Below are 16196 nucleotides of genomic sequence, written 5' to 3'. Positions count from 1 at the left end.
CATATACGTATATTCTGCTAATCTTGCACATGCTCAGTAGGAGCTGGTGCCTCAAAGTGTGTAAGAAAGATTGTGTACATTTAGATAATGGAAGGGAACTGAAAAAATGTTTAAAATTGTGTGCTCTATTCAAATAATGAAAGTTTCATATTCTATATGAATCATGAAAGGAAAATTTTGGGTCCCTTTAAATGTTCACATTGTGTTTAGTAATATGCGAATATAACATTTATGCAGTTTATTTGATTATATTTTGGGAAAAAGATTTGCAGGTTAAAGGTATTTATTAAATGAATAAGTCATGGCACATATAAGAAAAAGCTAATGAACACTATTAAATAACACAAGTGTATTCCCGCTTCATTTTTCTAGGTAATTAAGATTTTGGGTACAGAGAAAGGAAAAAAGAACAAGACCAACCTCATTTTCCTGGCAGGAGAAAGAGTTCTGAAACATGCAGCTCGGAGCTACGGCACTGAAAAGGCCTTAACATCCCTTCTAAAGTAAATTTCATGTTTTATTAACTGCACAATCTGTTTTCTCTCCTATGGTCAAATAGAAAACAATATTTTATGTATTTGCAAGATAAACACTTATGTATATATCAGGGTAACATGATCTTAATGTTCTGATTTGTCATAATTGAATTTTCATGGCGTAGATAAAGCATTCTTCTACATTTTCTACTGTTAGAAAATGTACCTTGTTCCTTTGGGATCCTTTGTTGGAAAGCATAACTATGAGATGGGGTGTGTTAGGAGCGCCTAATAAAAGGCTAGGTCTAAATGTAGGGTATAGACTAAAAGTGTCAGTTTGGTACACTATGAGGATCCTACAGTGGTATAATAAAGGGATCTTTAAATTATACAATTTAACAAGTTTAATATCACATATAATAACAGCAGAAAATCACAGGTTAAAAAAGCATAAAAGTATATGGATCCATGATACTTAATAAAAACAATTGCAATAAAAATAATCCAACAATGGCATTAATATTGATGCAAGGACAATGATACTTAATAAAAACGATTGCAATAAAAACAATTGCAATAAAAATAATCCAAAAATGGCATTAATATTGATTCAAGGACAAATAGAAAAGTAAAAACAGTAAAGTAATATAAATGAAAATACAATAAAATACAATAAGTGACTGTGTGCGATGTCTAGTAAAAATCAATGAGATATACAGTGGAAATTATGTATCAAACATGTATAAAAACATATAGAAAAAATACAATAGATTGAAAGTCTTGTGAAAAGTGAATCCGGTGAAAAAAGTATGTGTGGAAATGTCAATAAAAAATATCAAAAAGAAATGAAAAATATATGTGTCAAAAATCCAAAAAAAAACAAACAAAAAAAAAAACAATAGAAACAATCTATATGAGTAGATTAGAATATCCTTGTGATCCAAATGTCAATCCAAAAGCACGTATGTAAATCCAATATTGTGATAATAATAAAAAGTGTTCCAACAGTGAAAAATCCAATAAAAACAAAGCAAAAATGTCGTATATCAGAAAGTCAAAAACAGTGAACGCTGGTTAATAAAAATATGTAAACAAACTTCATAAAAAATAAGCTTCATAAAAATATATGAGAAACAAAAAGACCAAAAAACAAATCCTGTTAAAAAATATATAGAAAATCCAATCCCTGTGAAAAAAGAAAAAAATACAACATAGAGTAGTATTGTTTAAAATATGCTTGTAATTATAGGAATAAAACTCACCATATATGCCAACGCGTTTTGGCCCACCAATAGGGCCTTTTTCAAGACTGATATATGGTTGGTGAGAAAGCTTGTTATATACCTGTTTGGATTAGAAAATTGCGCCAAAATTGCCCCAATTGCGCCAAAAAGTGACCTTATGAACCGGAAGTAGAATTCAACCGGAAGTGGGGAATATTAGTTGTTAATGAGATTGTGTATATCCCTTTACGATATTAAAATAATTAGTTTGGCCCATCTTGTCATATTATAGTAGTGGTCAACTTGTAGTGCCATCATGTGTATCTTAATGCCTGTAACATTGCTAGTTACCTTATTGCGCTAAAAACCGGATATCCGGTTCCGCCGCTAAACCGGAAGTTGATGGAAACCGGATGTTGACGAAACTGGAAGTTGACGAAAAACCGGAAATCAGTATATTTCGTCAAAACCGGAACAGACCTATGAGGGGGTAAACATATGTCTGGTGTATTAATCAGTGCACATCTCTTATATTGGGAACAAAACGGAAAAGGTATATTGTGGCTCTTGTTACTATCGATTAATTGGTATACATCATTGGATATTAGTAATTATGGTACTGAATAAAAACGTTTTATAATTGATATTTAATCCTTTTTATAAAATATGTAACTGTAATCTTCCACCTGGTATTAAAGATAAATCTCTTCCCGTGAACCTATGATGTAGTATCTGTGTCTTGTGTATAGTCCTATTAGAAAATAATAGGACCTAGATATCAATTATATATAAGGGTTCTGTAGGTATAAATCTTATACATAATTTGAAGTGTGGATGGGTCATTCTAATTATGACCTGTCTGTTAATGTATAACTATATCTGAGTGCTAGACAATAATAAAGAGATCAATATAATATAATTAATATAATAATAAAGAGATCAATATAATATAATTATGAAAACATTAGCTCCAAAAAATGACAAGAATAGGGGGATTGTGCCTCCTGACCATTCATCAAATGGGAATAATTATTCTAAAGGGAGGTCTATATATACTTTAGTATTATATACTGGTAAAATTATTAAGACCTGGACTTCTGGTAAGTTTATGAGGATAGGGGGAGTAACCTCTTCATATAAATGTCCGTGCCTATTAAAAAGTGTGACAGGTGTTGAGTATATAAAGTCATTTATTTCAGATGTAATAGATGGGATAAGTCCTCCTTATTGTTGAGGCCCTTTGGGTAAAGACAGTCAAGTTCGTAGATCCATCTTGATTCGGCTACAAGAAGTCTCCTTTCATAGTCACCACCTCTCCAATTCGGTTTCACTTGTTGGATTCCATAATAGTTGAAATCTTTGAGACTGCATTTATGGTGAGTGGTAAAATGTTTATACATGGCAGTTTCAGTGTTGCCATGTTCGACTTGTAAGATGTGTTCTCGAATCCTGTCTTTTAGTAATCTTAAGGTTTGGCCCACATATTGCAGTCCACAGCTGCATTGGATTACCTATATTACACCTTTGCTGGTACATCTTATTAGGTCTTTAATAAGATGTTCCTTCTTAGAGTGATTAGATTTGAATTTCTTAATCTTAAGACCTCTTTTACACGCTTTACAATTTATGCAAGGGAAAAAACCTTTGATTATTTTGCCAAAGACATCTTGTGTTCCTGTTGTTCTTGAGCGTGGAACACTAGGTGATAGCATGTTCCTTAAGTTGTCTGATTTCCTATAGATGAATTTTGGTTTGTCTGCCAGTATTTCCCCTATGGTGTCGTCATTCTTCAATAGCGGCCAATTCTTCTCAATTATTCTTTCTATTAGATGTCGGTTCTCACAGTATTGCGTGATGAATGCTACATCAATAGTATTCTTGTCATTCAATGTCTTATTTCTCTTGTCTTTATATTGGAGCAGTTCCTTACGATCCCGTTTTCTGACTTCTTCAATCTCTTTATCGATCATTTCTTCCTCATAACCTCTTTCTATGAAGCGTGCTTTGAGAGTCTCAGCTTGTGTCTCCCATAGTTCAGGGTCTGAGCAATTCTTTTTTAGTCTGAGTAGCTGTCCCTTGGGGATGTTCCTTTTCCACCTGGAATGGTGGCAGCTGTTGATGTGTATATAATGACTACAGTCCACAGGTTTAAAATATGTTGATGTTTTAATTTTGTTGTTTTCGACTGTGATCCTAAGATCTAGAAATGTGATCTCTGAGTTACTAATTTCATAGGTGAATTTGAGATTATGAATATTATTGTTCATAACAACAATGGTATGTTCCAGGTCTTCTCTTGTGCCCTTCCATACCATCAAAATATCATCTATATATCGATGATATGAAACCAGGTCCGCGCCTGCTGGGCAGGAGTCCCAGAAAATGGTTTCCCATTTGCCCATGTATAAGTTGGCATAGCTAGGCGCGAACCTGGTCCCCATGGCTGTGCCGCACAGCTGTTTATAGAAGGTGCCATTGTGGTTAAAATAATTGTGAGTTAGTATATAAGAGATCCCTTCAAGGATAAATGTCTTCTGTGTATCTGGTATGCTCTCATCTTTGTTTAGAAAATATTGTACCGCCTCTACACCACCTTCATGTGGTATACTGGTGTAGAGGGAAGCTACATCACAGGTCACGAGTAGGTACCCTTCTTCCCAACTTATGTTGTTCAGAATGTTTAGTATTTGTGTGGATTCACGTATGTAAGAAGGTAATGTCACAACATACTTTTGAAGGTTTTTATCTAAGTACTCCGATAGGTTACTAGATAGGGAGCCAATCCTGGAGATTATAGATCTTCCTGGTGGGTGGTGAAGTGACTTGTGTATCTTGGGTAGATAGTAGAACACTGGTGTAATTGGTGTTTAATTCCTATATACCGAAATTCTTTGTTGAGTATGTTGTTCTCATGAGCTTCTCCCAAGATATCATCAATCTCTTCCTTAAATCGGACCACAGGGTTACTATTAAGTATTTCATAGGTATCTTGATCAGACAGGATTCTCATACATTCTGCATTGTAGTCAACTTTGTCAAGGACTACAATGCCTCCTCCCTTGTCCGCAGGTTTGATTACTAAATCTTTATTCTTCTCCAGGCTTCTGATGGTTCGAATTTGGTTCTTTGAGAGATTTTGTTTGTGTTTGGAAAGTTGAGTGTGGTTGATGTTCTTCAATTCATTACATACTACAGTTTCGAATGATTCAATGGCACTACCTTTACTCGCTGTCGGATAAAACAGCGATCCGACAGCGAGTAAAGGTAGTGCCATTGAATCATTCGAAACTGTAGTATGTAATGAATTGAAGAACATCAACCACACTCAACTTTCCAAACACAAACAAAATCTCTCAAGGAACCAAATTCGAACCATCAGAAGCCTGGAGAAGAATAACGATGTAGTAATCAAACCTGCGGACAAGGGAGGAGGCATTGTAGTCCTTGACAAAGTTGACTACGATGCAGAATGTATGAGAATCCTGTCTGATCAAGATACCTATGAAATACTTAATAGTAACCCTGTGGTCCGATTTAAGGAAGAGATTGATGATATCTTGGGAGAAGCTCATGAGAACAACATACTCAACAACAAAGAATTTCGGTATATAGGAATTAAACACCCTATTACACCAGTGTTCTACTATCTACCCAAGATACACAAGTCACTTCACCACCCACCAGGAAGACCTATAATCTCCGGGATTGGCTCCCTATCTAGTAACCTATCGGAGTACTTAGATAAAAACCTTCAAAAGTATGTTGTGACATTACCTTCTTACATACGTGACTTCACACAAATATTAAACATTCTGAACAACATAAGTTGGGAAGAAGGGTACCTACTCGTGACCTGTGATGTAGCTTCCCTCTACACCAGTATACCACATGAAGGTGGTGTAGAGGCGGTACAATATTTTCTAAACAAAGATGAGAGCATACCAGATACACAGAAGACATTTATCCTTGAAGGGATCTCTTATATACTAACTCACAATTATTTTAACCACAATGGCACCTTCTATAAACAGCTGTGCGGCACAGCCATGGGGACCAGGTTCGCGCCTAGCTATGCCAACTTATACATGGGCAAATGGGAAACCATTTTCTGGGACTCCTGCCCAGCAAGCGCGTACCTGGTTTCATATCATCGATATATAGATGATATTTTGATGGTATGGAAGGGCACAAGAGAAGACCTGGAACATACCATTGTGGTTATGAACAATAATATTCATAATCTGAAATTCACCTATGAAATTAGTAACTCAGAGATCACATTTCTAGATCTTAGGATCACAGTCGAAAACAACAAAATTAAAACATCAACATATTTTAAACCTGTGGACTGTAGTCATTATATACACATCAACAGCTGCCACCATTCCAGGTGGAAAAGGAATATCCCCAAGGGGCAGCTACTCAGACTAAAAAAGAATTGCTCAGACCCTGAACTATGGGAGACACAAGCTGAGACTCTCAAAGCACGCTTCATAGAAAGAGGTTATGAGGAAGAAATGATCGATAAAGGGATTGAAGAAGTCCGAAAACGGGATCGTAAGGAACTGCTCCAATATAAAGACAAGAGAAATAAGACATCGAATGACAAGAATACTATTGATGTAGCATTCATCACGCAATACTGTGAGAACCGACATCTAATAGAAAGAATAATTGAGAAGAATTGGCCGCTATTGAAGAATGACGACACCATAGGGGAAATACTGGCAGACAAACCAAAATTCATCTATAGGAAATCAGACAACTTAAGGAACATGCTATCACCTAGTGTTCCACGCTCAAGAACAACAGGAACACAAGATGTCTTTGGCAAAATAATCAAAGGTTTTTTCCCTTGCATAAATTGTAATGCGTGTAAAAGAGGTCTTAAGATTAAGAAATTCAAATCTAATCACTCTAAGAAGGAACATCTTATTAAAGACCTAATAAGATGTACCAGCAAAGGTGTAATATAGGTAATCCAATGCAGCTGTGGACTGCAATATGTGGGCCAAACCTCAAGATTACTAAAAGACAGGATTCGAGAACACATCTTACAAGTCGAACACGGCAACACTGAAACTGCCATGTATAAACATTTCACCACTCACCATAAATGCAGTCTCAAAGATTTCAACTATTATGGAATCCAACGAGTGAAACCGAATTGGAGAGGTGGTGACTATGAAAGGAGACTTCTTGTAGCCGAATCAAGATGGATCTACGAACTTGACTGTCTTTACCCAAAGGGCCTCAACAATAAGGAGGACTTATCCCATCTATTACATCTGAAATAAATGACTTTATATACTCAACACCTGTCACACTTTTTAATAGGCACGGACATTTATATGAAGAGGTTACTCCCCCTATCCTCATAAACTTACCAGAAGTCCAGGTCTTAATAATTTTACCAGTATATAATACTAAAGTATATATAGTCCTCCCTTTAGAATAATTATTCCCATTTGATGAATGGTCAGGAGGCACAATCCCCCTATTCTTGTCATTTTTTGGAGCTAATGTTTTCATAATTATATTATATTGATCTCTTTATTATTATATTAATTATATTATATTGATCTCTTTATTATTGTCTAGCACTCAGATATAGTTATACATTAACAGACAGGTCATAATTAGAATGACCCATCCACACTTCAAATTATGTATAAGATTTATACCTACAGAACCCTTATATATAATTGATATCTAGGTCCTATTATTTTCTAATAGGACTATACACAAGACACAGATACTACATCATAGGTTCACGGGAAGAGATTTATCTTTAATACCAGGTGGAAGATTACAGTTACATATTTTATAAAAAGGATTAAATATCAATTATAAAACGTTTTTATTCAGTACCATAATTACTAATATCCAATGATGTATACCAATTAATCGATAGTAACAAGAGCCACAATATACCTTTTCCGTTTTGTTCCCAATATAAGAGATGTGCACTGATTAATACACCAGACACATGTTTACCCCCTCATAGGTCTGTTCCGGTTTTGACGAAATATACCGATTTCCGGTTTTTCGTCAACTTCCGGTTTCGTCAACATCTGGTTTCCATCAACTTCCGGTTTAGCGGCGGATATCCGGTTTTTAGTGCAATAAGGTAACTAGCAATGTTACAGGCATTAAGATACACATTCAGCCTTACAGAAATACTTATATATGATGGCACTATAAGTTGACCACTACTATAATATGACAAGATGGGCCAAACTAATTATTTTAATATCGTAAAGGGATATACACAATCTCATTAACAACTAATATTCCCCACTTCCGGTTGAATTCTACTTCCGGTTCATAAGGTCACTTTTCTCCAACATAGGTGTGTCCGGTCCACGGCGTCATCCTTACTTGTGGGATATTCTCTTCCCCAACAGGAAATGGCAAAGAGCCCAGCAAAGCTGGTCACATGATCCCTCCTAGGCTCCGCCTACCCCAGTCATTCTCTTTGCCGTTGTACAGGCAACATCTCCACGGAGATGGCTTAGAGTTTTTTAGTGTTTAACTGTAGTTTTTATTATTCAATCAAGAGTTTGTTATTTTGAAATAGTGCTGGTATGTACTATTTACTCAGAAACAGAAAAGAGATGAAGATTTCTGTTTGTATGAGGAAAATGATTTTAGCAACCGTCACTAAAATCCATGGCTGTTCCACACAGGACTGTTGAGAGCAATTAACTTCAGTTGGGGGAACAGTGAGCAGTCTCTTGCTGCTTGAGGTATGACACATTCTAACAAGACGATGTAATGCTGGAAGCTGTCATTTTCCCTATGGGATCCGGTAAGCCATGTTTATTACGATCGTAAATAAGGGCTTCACAAGGGCTTATTAAGACTGTAGACTTTTTCTGGGCTAAATCGATTCATTATTAACACATATTTAGCCTTGAGGAATCATTTTATTTGGGTATTTTGATATAATAATATCGGCAGGCACTGTTTTAGACACCTTATTCTTTAGGGGCTTTCCCAAAGCATAGGCAGAGCCTCATTTTCGCGCCGGTGTTGCGCACTTGTTTTTGAGAGGCATGGCATGCAGTCGCATGTGAGAGGAGCTCTGATACTTAGAAAAGACTTTCTGAAGGCGTCATTTGGTATCGTATTCCCCTTTGGGCTTGGTTGGGTCTCAGCAAAGCAGATACCAGGGACTGTAAAGGGGTTAAAGTTCAAAACGGCTCCGGTTCCGTTATTTTAAGGGTTAAAGCTTCCAAATTTGGTGTGCAATACTTTTAAGGCTTTAAGACACTGTGGTGAAAATTTGGTGAATTTTGAACTATTCCTTCATGTTTTTTCGCAATTGCAGTAATAAAGTGTGTTCAGTTTAAAATTTAAAGTGACAGTAACGGTTTTATTTTAAAACGTTTTTTGTACTTGTTATCAAGTTTATGCCTGTTTAACATGTCTGAACTACCAGATAGACTGTGTTCTGAATGTGGGGAAGCCAGAATTCCTATTCATTTAAATAAATGTGATTTATGTGACAATGATGCCCAAGATGATTCCTCAAGTGAGGGGAGTAAGCATGGTACTGCATCATTCCCTCCTTCGTCTACACGAGTCTTGCCCACTCAGGAGGCCCCTAGTACATCTAGCGCGCCAATACTCCTTACTATGCAACAATTAACGGCTGTAATGGATAATTCTGTCAAAAACATTTTAGCCAAAATGAACACTTATCAGCGTAAGCGCGACTGCTCTGTTTTAGATACTGAAGAGCATGACGACACTGATAATAATGTTTCTGAAGGGCCCCTAACCCAGTCTGATGGGGCCAGGGAGGTTTTGTCTGAGGGAGAAATTACTGATTCAGGGAACATTTCTCAACATGCTGAACCTGATGTGATTACATTTAAATTTAAGTTGGAACATCTCCGCATTCTGCTTAAGGAGGTATTATCCACTCTGGATGATTGTGACAAGTTGGTCATCCCAGAGAAACTATGTAAAATGGACAAGTTCCTAGAGGTGCCGGGGCTCCCAGAAGCTTTTCCTATACCCAAGCGGGTGGCGGACATTGTTAATAAAGAATGGGAAAGGCCCGGTATTCCTTTCGTCCCTCCCCCCATATTTAAAAAATTGTTTCCTATGGTCGACCCCAGAAAGGACTTATGGCAGACAGTCCCCAAGGTCAAGGGAGCGGTTTCCACTTTAAACAAACGCACCACTATACCCATAGAGGATAGTTGTGCTTTCAAAGATCCTATGGATAAAAAATTAGAAGGTTTGCTTAAAAAGATGTTTGTTCAGCAGGGTTACCTTCTACAACCAATTTCATGCGTTGTCCCTGTCGCTACAGCCGCATGTTTCTGGTTCGATGAGCTGATAAAGGCGGTCGATAGTGATTCTCCTCCTTATGAGGAGATTATGGACAGAATCAATGCTCTCAAATTGGCTAATTCTTTTACCCTAGACGCCACTTTGCAATTGGCTAGGTTAGCGGCTAAGAATTCTGGGTTTGCTATTGTGGCGCGCAGAGCGCTTTGGTTGAAATCTTGGTCGGCTGATGCGTCTTCCAAGAACAAGCTACTTAACATTCCTTTCAAGGGGAAAACGCTGTTTGGCCCTGACTTGAAAGAGATTATCTCTGATATCACTGGGGGTAAGGGCCACGCCCTTCCTCAGGATCGGCCTTTCAAGGCAAAAAATAAACCTAATTTTCGTCCCTTTCGTAGAAACGGACCAGCCCAAAGTGCTACGTCCTCTAAGCAAGAGGGTAATACTTCTCAAGCCAAGCCAGCTTGGAGACCAATGCAAGGCTGGAACAAGGGAAAGCAGGCCAAGAAACCTGCCACTGCTACCAAGACAGCATGAAATGTTGGCCCCCGATCCGGGACCGGATCTGGTGGGGGGCAGACTCTCTCTCTTCGCTCAGGCTTGGGCAAGAGATGTTCTGGATCCTTGGGCGCTAGAAATAGTCTCCCAAGGTTATCTTCTGGAATTCAAGGGGCTTCCCCCAAGGGGGAGGTTCCACAGGTCTCAGTTGTCTTCAGACCACATAAAAAGACAGGCATTCTTACATTGTGTAGAAGACCTGTTAAAAATGGGAGTGATTCATCCTGTTCCATTAAGAGAACAAGGGATGGGGTTCTACTCCAATCTGTTCATAGTTCCCAAAAAAGAGGGAACGTTCAGACCAATCTTAGATCTCAAGATCTTAAACAAGTTTCTCAAGGTTCCATCGTTCAAGATGGAAACCATTCGAACTATTCTTCCTTCCATCCAGGAAGGTCAATTCATGACCACGGTGGATTTAAAGGATGCGTATCTACATATTCCTATCCACAAGGAACATCATCGGTTCCTAAGGTTCGCATTCCTGGACAAGCATTACCAGTTCGTGGCGCTTCCTTTCGGATTAGCCACTGCTCCAAGGATTTTCACAAAGGTACTAGGGTCCCTTCTAGCTGTGCTAAGACCAAGGGGCATTGCTGTAGTACCTTATTTGGACGACATTCTGATTCAAGCGTCGTCCCTTCCTCAAGCAAAGGCTCACACGGACATAGTCCTGGCCTTTCTCAGATCTCACGGATGGAAAGTGAACGTGGAAAAGAGTTCTCTATCTCCGTCAACAAGGGTTCCCTTCTTGGGAACAATAATAGACTCCTTAGAAATGAGGATATTTCTGACAGAGGCCAGAAAAACAAAGCTTCTAGACTCTTGTCGGATACTTCATTCCGTTCCTCTTCCTTCCATAGCTCAGTGCATGGAAGTGATCGGGTTGATGGTAGCGGCAATGGACATAGTTCCTTTTGCGCGCATTCATCTAAGACCATTACAACTGTGCATGCTCAGTCAGTGGAATGGGGATTATACAGACTTGTCTCCGAAGATACAAGTAAATCAGAGGACCAGAGACTCACTCCGTTGGTGGCTGTCCCTGGACAACCTGTCACAAGGGATGACATTCCGCAGACCAGAGTGGGTCATTGTCACGACCGACGCCAGTCTGATGGGCTGGGGCGCGGTCTGGGGATCCCTGAAAGCTCAGGGTCTTTGGTCTCGGGAAGAATCTCTTCTACCGATGAATATTCTGGAACTGAGAGCGATATTCAATGCTCTCAAGGCTTGGCCTCAGCTAGCGAGGGCCAAGTTCATACGGTTTCAATCAGACAACATGACAACTGTTGCGTACATCAACCATCAGGGGGGAACAAGGAGTTCCCTAGCGATGGAAGAAGTGACCAAAATCATTCTATGGGCGGAGTCTCACTCCTGCCACCTGTCCGCTATCCACATCCCAGGAGTGGAAAATTGGGAAGCGGATTTTCTGAGTCGTCAGACATTGCATCCGGGGGAGTGGGAACTCCATCCGGAAATCTTTGCCCAAGTCACTCAGCTGTGGGGCATTCCAGACATGGATCTGATGGCCTCTCGTCAGAACTTCAAAGTTCCTTGCTACGGGTCCAGATCCAGGGATCCCAAGGCGGCTCTAGTGGATGCACTAGTAGCACCTTGGGCCTTCAAACTAGCTTATGTGTTCCCGCCGTTTCCTCTCATCCCCAGGCTGGTAGCCAGGATCAATCAGGAGAGGGCGTCGGTGATCTTGATAGCTCCTGCGTGGCCACGCAGGACTTGGTATGCAGATCTGGTGAATATGTCATCGGCTCCACCTTGGAAGCTACCTTTGAGACGAGACCTTCTTGTTCAGGGTCCGTTCGAACATCCGAACCTGGTTTCACTCCAGCTGACTGCTTGGATATTGAACGCTTGATCTTATCGAAGCGAGGGTTCTCAGATTCTGTTATCGATACTCTTGTTCAGGCCAGAAAGCCTGTAACTAGAAAGATTTACCACAAAATTTGGAAAAAATATATCTGTTGGTGTGAATCTAAAGGATTCCCTTGGGACAAGGTTAAGATTCCTAAGATTCTATCCTTCCTTCAAGAAGGATTGGAAAAAGGATTATCTGCAAGTTCCCTGAAGGGACAGATTTCTGCCTTGTCTGTGTTACTTCACAAAAAGCTGGCAGCTGTGCCAGATGTTCAAGCCTTTGTTCAGGCTCTGGTTAGAATTAAGCCTGTTTACAAACCTTTGACTCCTCCTTGGAGTCTCAATTTAGTTCTTTCAGTTCTTCAGGGGGTTCCGTTTGAACCCTTACATTCCGTTGATATTAAGTTATTATCTTGGAAAGTTTTGTTTTTAGTTGCAATTTCTTCTGCTAGAAGAGTTTCAGAATTATCTGCTCTGCAGTGTTCTCCTCCTTATCTGGTGTTCCATGCAGATAAGGTGGTTTTACGTACTAAACCTGGTTTTCTTCCAAAAGTTGTTTCTAACAAAAACATTAACCAGGAGATTATCGTACCTTCTCTGTGTCCGAAACCAGTTTCAAAGAAGGAACGTTTGTTGCACAATTTGGATGTTGTTCGCGCTCTAAAATTCTATTTAGAAGCTACAAAGGATTTTAGACAAACATCTTCCTTGTTTGTTGTTTATTCCGGTAAAAGGAGAGGTCAAAAAGCAACTTCTACCTCTCTCTCTTTTTGGATTAAAAGCATCATCAGATTGGCTTACGAGACTGCCGGACGGCAGCCTCCCGAAAGAATCACAGCTCATTCCACTAGGGCTGTGGCTTCCACATGGGCCTTCAAGAACGAGGCTTCTGTTGATCAGATATGTAGGGCAGCGACTTGGTCTTCACTGCACACTTTTACCAAATTTTACAAGTTTGATACTTTTGCTTCTTCTGAGGCTATTTTTGGGAGAAAGGTTTTGCAAACCGTGGTGCCTTCCATTTAGGTGACCTGATTTGCTCCCTCCCTTCATCCGTGTCCTAAAGCTTTGGTATTGGTTCCCACAAGTAAGGATGACGCCGTGGACCGGACACACCTATGTTGGAGAAAACAGAATTTATGTTTACCTGATAAATTACTTTCTCCAACGGTGTGTCCGGTCCACGGCCCGCCCTGGTTTTTTTAATCAGGTCTGATAATTTATTTTCTTTAACTACAGTCACCACGGTACCATATGGTTTCTCCTATGCAAATATTCCTCCTTAACGTCGGTCGAATGACTGGGGTAGGCGGAGCCTAGGAGGGATCATGTGACCAGCTTTGCTGGGCTCTTTGCCATTTCCTGTTGGGGAAGAGAATATCCCACAAGTAAGGATGACGCCGTGGACCGGACACACCGTTGGAGAAAGTAATTTATCAGGTAAACATAAATTCTGTTTTTGGCGCAATTGGGGCAATTTTGGCGCAATTTTCTAATCCAAACAGGTATATAACAAGCTTTCTCACCAACCATATATCAGTCTTGAAAAAGGCCCTATTGGTGGGCCGAAACGCGTTGGCATATATGGTGAGTTTTATTCCTATAATTGCAAGCATATTTTAAACAATACTACTCTATGTTGTATTTTTTTCTTTTTTCACAGGGATTGGATTTTCTATATATTTTTTCACAGGATTTGTTTTTTGGTCTTTTTGTTTCTCATATATTTTTATGAAGCTTATTTTTTATGAAGTTTGTTTACATATTTTTATTAACCAGCGTTCACTGTTTTTGACTTTCTGATATACGACATTTTTGCTTTGTTTTTATTGGATTTTTCACTGTTGGAACACTTTTTATTATTATCACAATATTGGATTTACATACGTGCTTTTGGATTGACATTTGGATCACGAGGATATTCTAATCTACTCATATAGATTGTTTCTATTGTTTTTTTTTGTTTTGTTTTTTTGGATTTTTGACACATATATATTTTTCATTTCTTTTTGATATTTTTTATTGACATTTCCACACATTCTTTTTTCGCCGGATTCACTTTTCACAAGACTTTCAATCTATTGTATTTTTTCTATATGTTTTTATACATGTTTGATACATAATTTCCACTGTATATCTCATTGATTTTTACTAGACATCGCACACAGTCACTTATTGTATTTTATTGTATTTTCATTTATATTACTTTACTGTTTTTACTTTTCTATTTGTCCTTGCATCAATATTAATGCCATTTTTGGATTATTTTTATTGCAATTGTTTTTATTGCAATTGTTTTTATTAAGTATCATGGATCCATATACTTTTATGCTTTTTTAACCTGTGATTTTCTGCTGTTATTATATGTGATATTAAACTTGTTAAATTGTATAATTTAAAGATCCCATTATTATACCACTGTAGGATCCTCATAGCGTACCAAACTGACACTTTTAGTCTATACCCTACATTTAGACCTAGCCTTTTATTAGGCGCTCCTAACACACCCCATCTCTTTGTTCTTTTTTTGGGTATCTAGAGACCCAATTGTTATAGGAGCCTTGGTCTTGATAGTTAGCGCCGTCGGACAGATTACACTTTTGCATGGAAAGCATAACTATGTCGGCTCAGGAGAATCCACTTCTGTGAAAGAGCCGGTGATTGGTGGTGGCGGCTGCACATATATATGCCTCTTGTCATTGGCTTACTAGATGTGCTCAGCTAGCTTCCAGCTCTGCAATAATACAAAAGCTTTAGAGTGTTTTCTTTTTGCACTTTTATGTACCATTAATTATTACTTATCACAAAATATTACTCATCTTAATATTGTACAGCTTCATAAGTAAGATCTCAACATCTAAATATTTCACCTGTATAATATACAACCTTTTTGAACATTAACTATTCCTTCACCATGATTTTTTTAAATCACTAACATGACAATGTCATTCCAACTGTTTTACCACCGTGCCAACAATATCTGCCACATCCTTATAAAGCGTCACTAATGATAATAATATCATGTGGGCTAAACATGCTTTTATTTGATAAGAAACTTCCTGTATCACTTTGTTAATAGGAATGGGCCAGAGGAACATGTGGAAGCTGTGGATAAATTGCAGAAAACTGTACGTTTGCTTCAGAAGGTATGTGAGATCTCCTTGAGCTTCAAAGTGATCTCCTGGGTTCCTGTTACTGGTGCACGTGGTCATCTTGTGTATCACTGTACAAGTAGCGCAATGATTATGGTGCAAATGAAGTCATCATTATCAATTTATTAAATAACATTAAGGATTGGCCCTCACCACCATGGTTATCCTTCTCTGTCGATGTTGGTGTTATTATATTGCTATTGAAAGGTCTCTTTATTGTGATTCCTTTATTATTAAGTAATTAAGGCCAAACAGTATGTGATGTTAAAACAGTAATGCACTGATGCTGCTTTATTTATTTCATTTTCTTTTTCAGAATAACTTAACCTTGCTTAGAGATCTTGCCGTCCTTACTGCCCAAAGCTTCAACAGCAGAACAGACAGAGGGAAAATCTTCTGTTTACACAAGTAAGATGGGAATATAAGACTATTAAAGCAACATAAAACTCATCTTTTTTTCTATATCAGCAATAGAGCTCATCATTACAAATGATTTCTATAGAAAATAAATGTTTTGCTATTAAAGGGATATGAAACAACCTGTTTCATTGTTGCAATAAAAATATAAATCATTGCAATATGTATTATTCATATTTTAAAATGGA

The 16196-nt window shown here is 38.3% G+C and overlaps 1 protein-coding gene across 3 annotated transcripts in view; it reads left to right on the top strand.

The window, feature by feature from the left end:
• The window catches only part of LOC128646139 (alanyl-tRNA editing protein Aarsd1-B), a 192509-nt gene that overhangs the window by 158589 nt on the left and 17724 nt on the right, over window positions 1-16196 (top strand). For all 3 annotated transcript variants that reach the window (XM_053699573.1, XM_053699574.1, XM_053699577.1), the window contains 3 exons: window positions 373-503; window positions 15519-15585; window positions 15908-15999. In XM_053699573.1, the coding sequence (XP_053555548.1) occupies window positions 373-503; window positions 15519-15585; window positions 15908-15999 (290 nt within the window). The remainder of the gene's footprint in view (window positions 1-372; window positions 504-15518; window positions 15586-15907; window positions 16000-16196) is intronic.

The sequence above is a fragment of the Bombina bombina genome, chromosome 1 (genome assembly GCF_027579735.1).
Source record: "Bombina bombina isolate aBomBom1 chromosome 1, aBomBom1.pri, whole genome shotgun sequence".
Taxonomy (NCBI): Eukaryota; Metazoa; Chordata; class Amphibia; order Anura; family Bombinatoridae; genus Bombina; species Bombina bombina.
The sequence above is the reverse complement of the archived record's forward strand: the minus strand, read 5'-3'. Positions and strand labels throughout refer to the sequence as shown.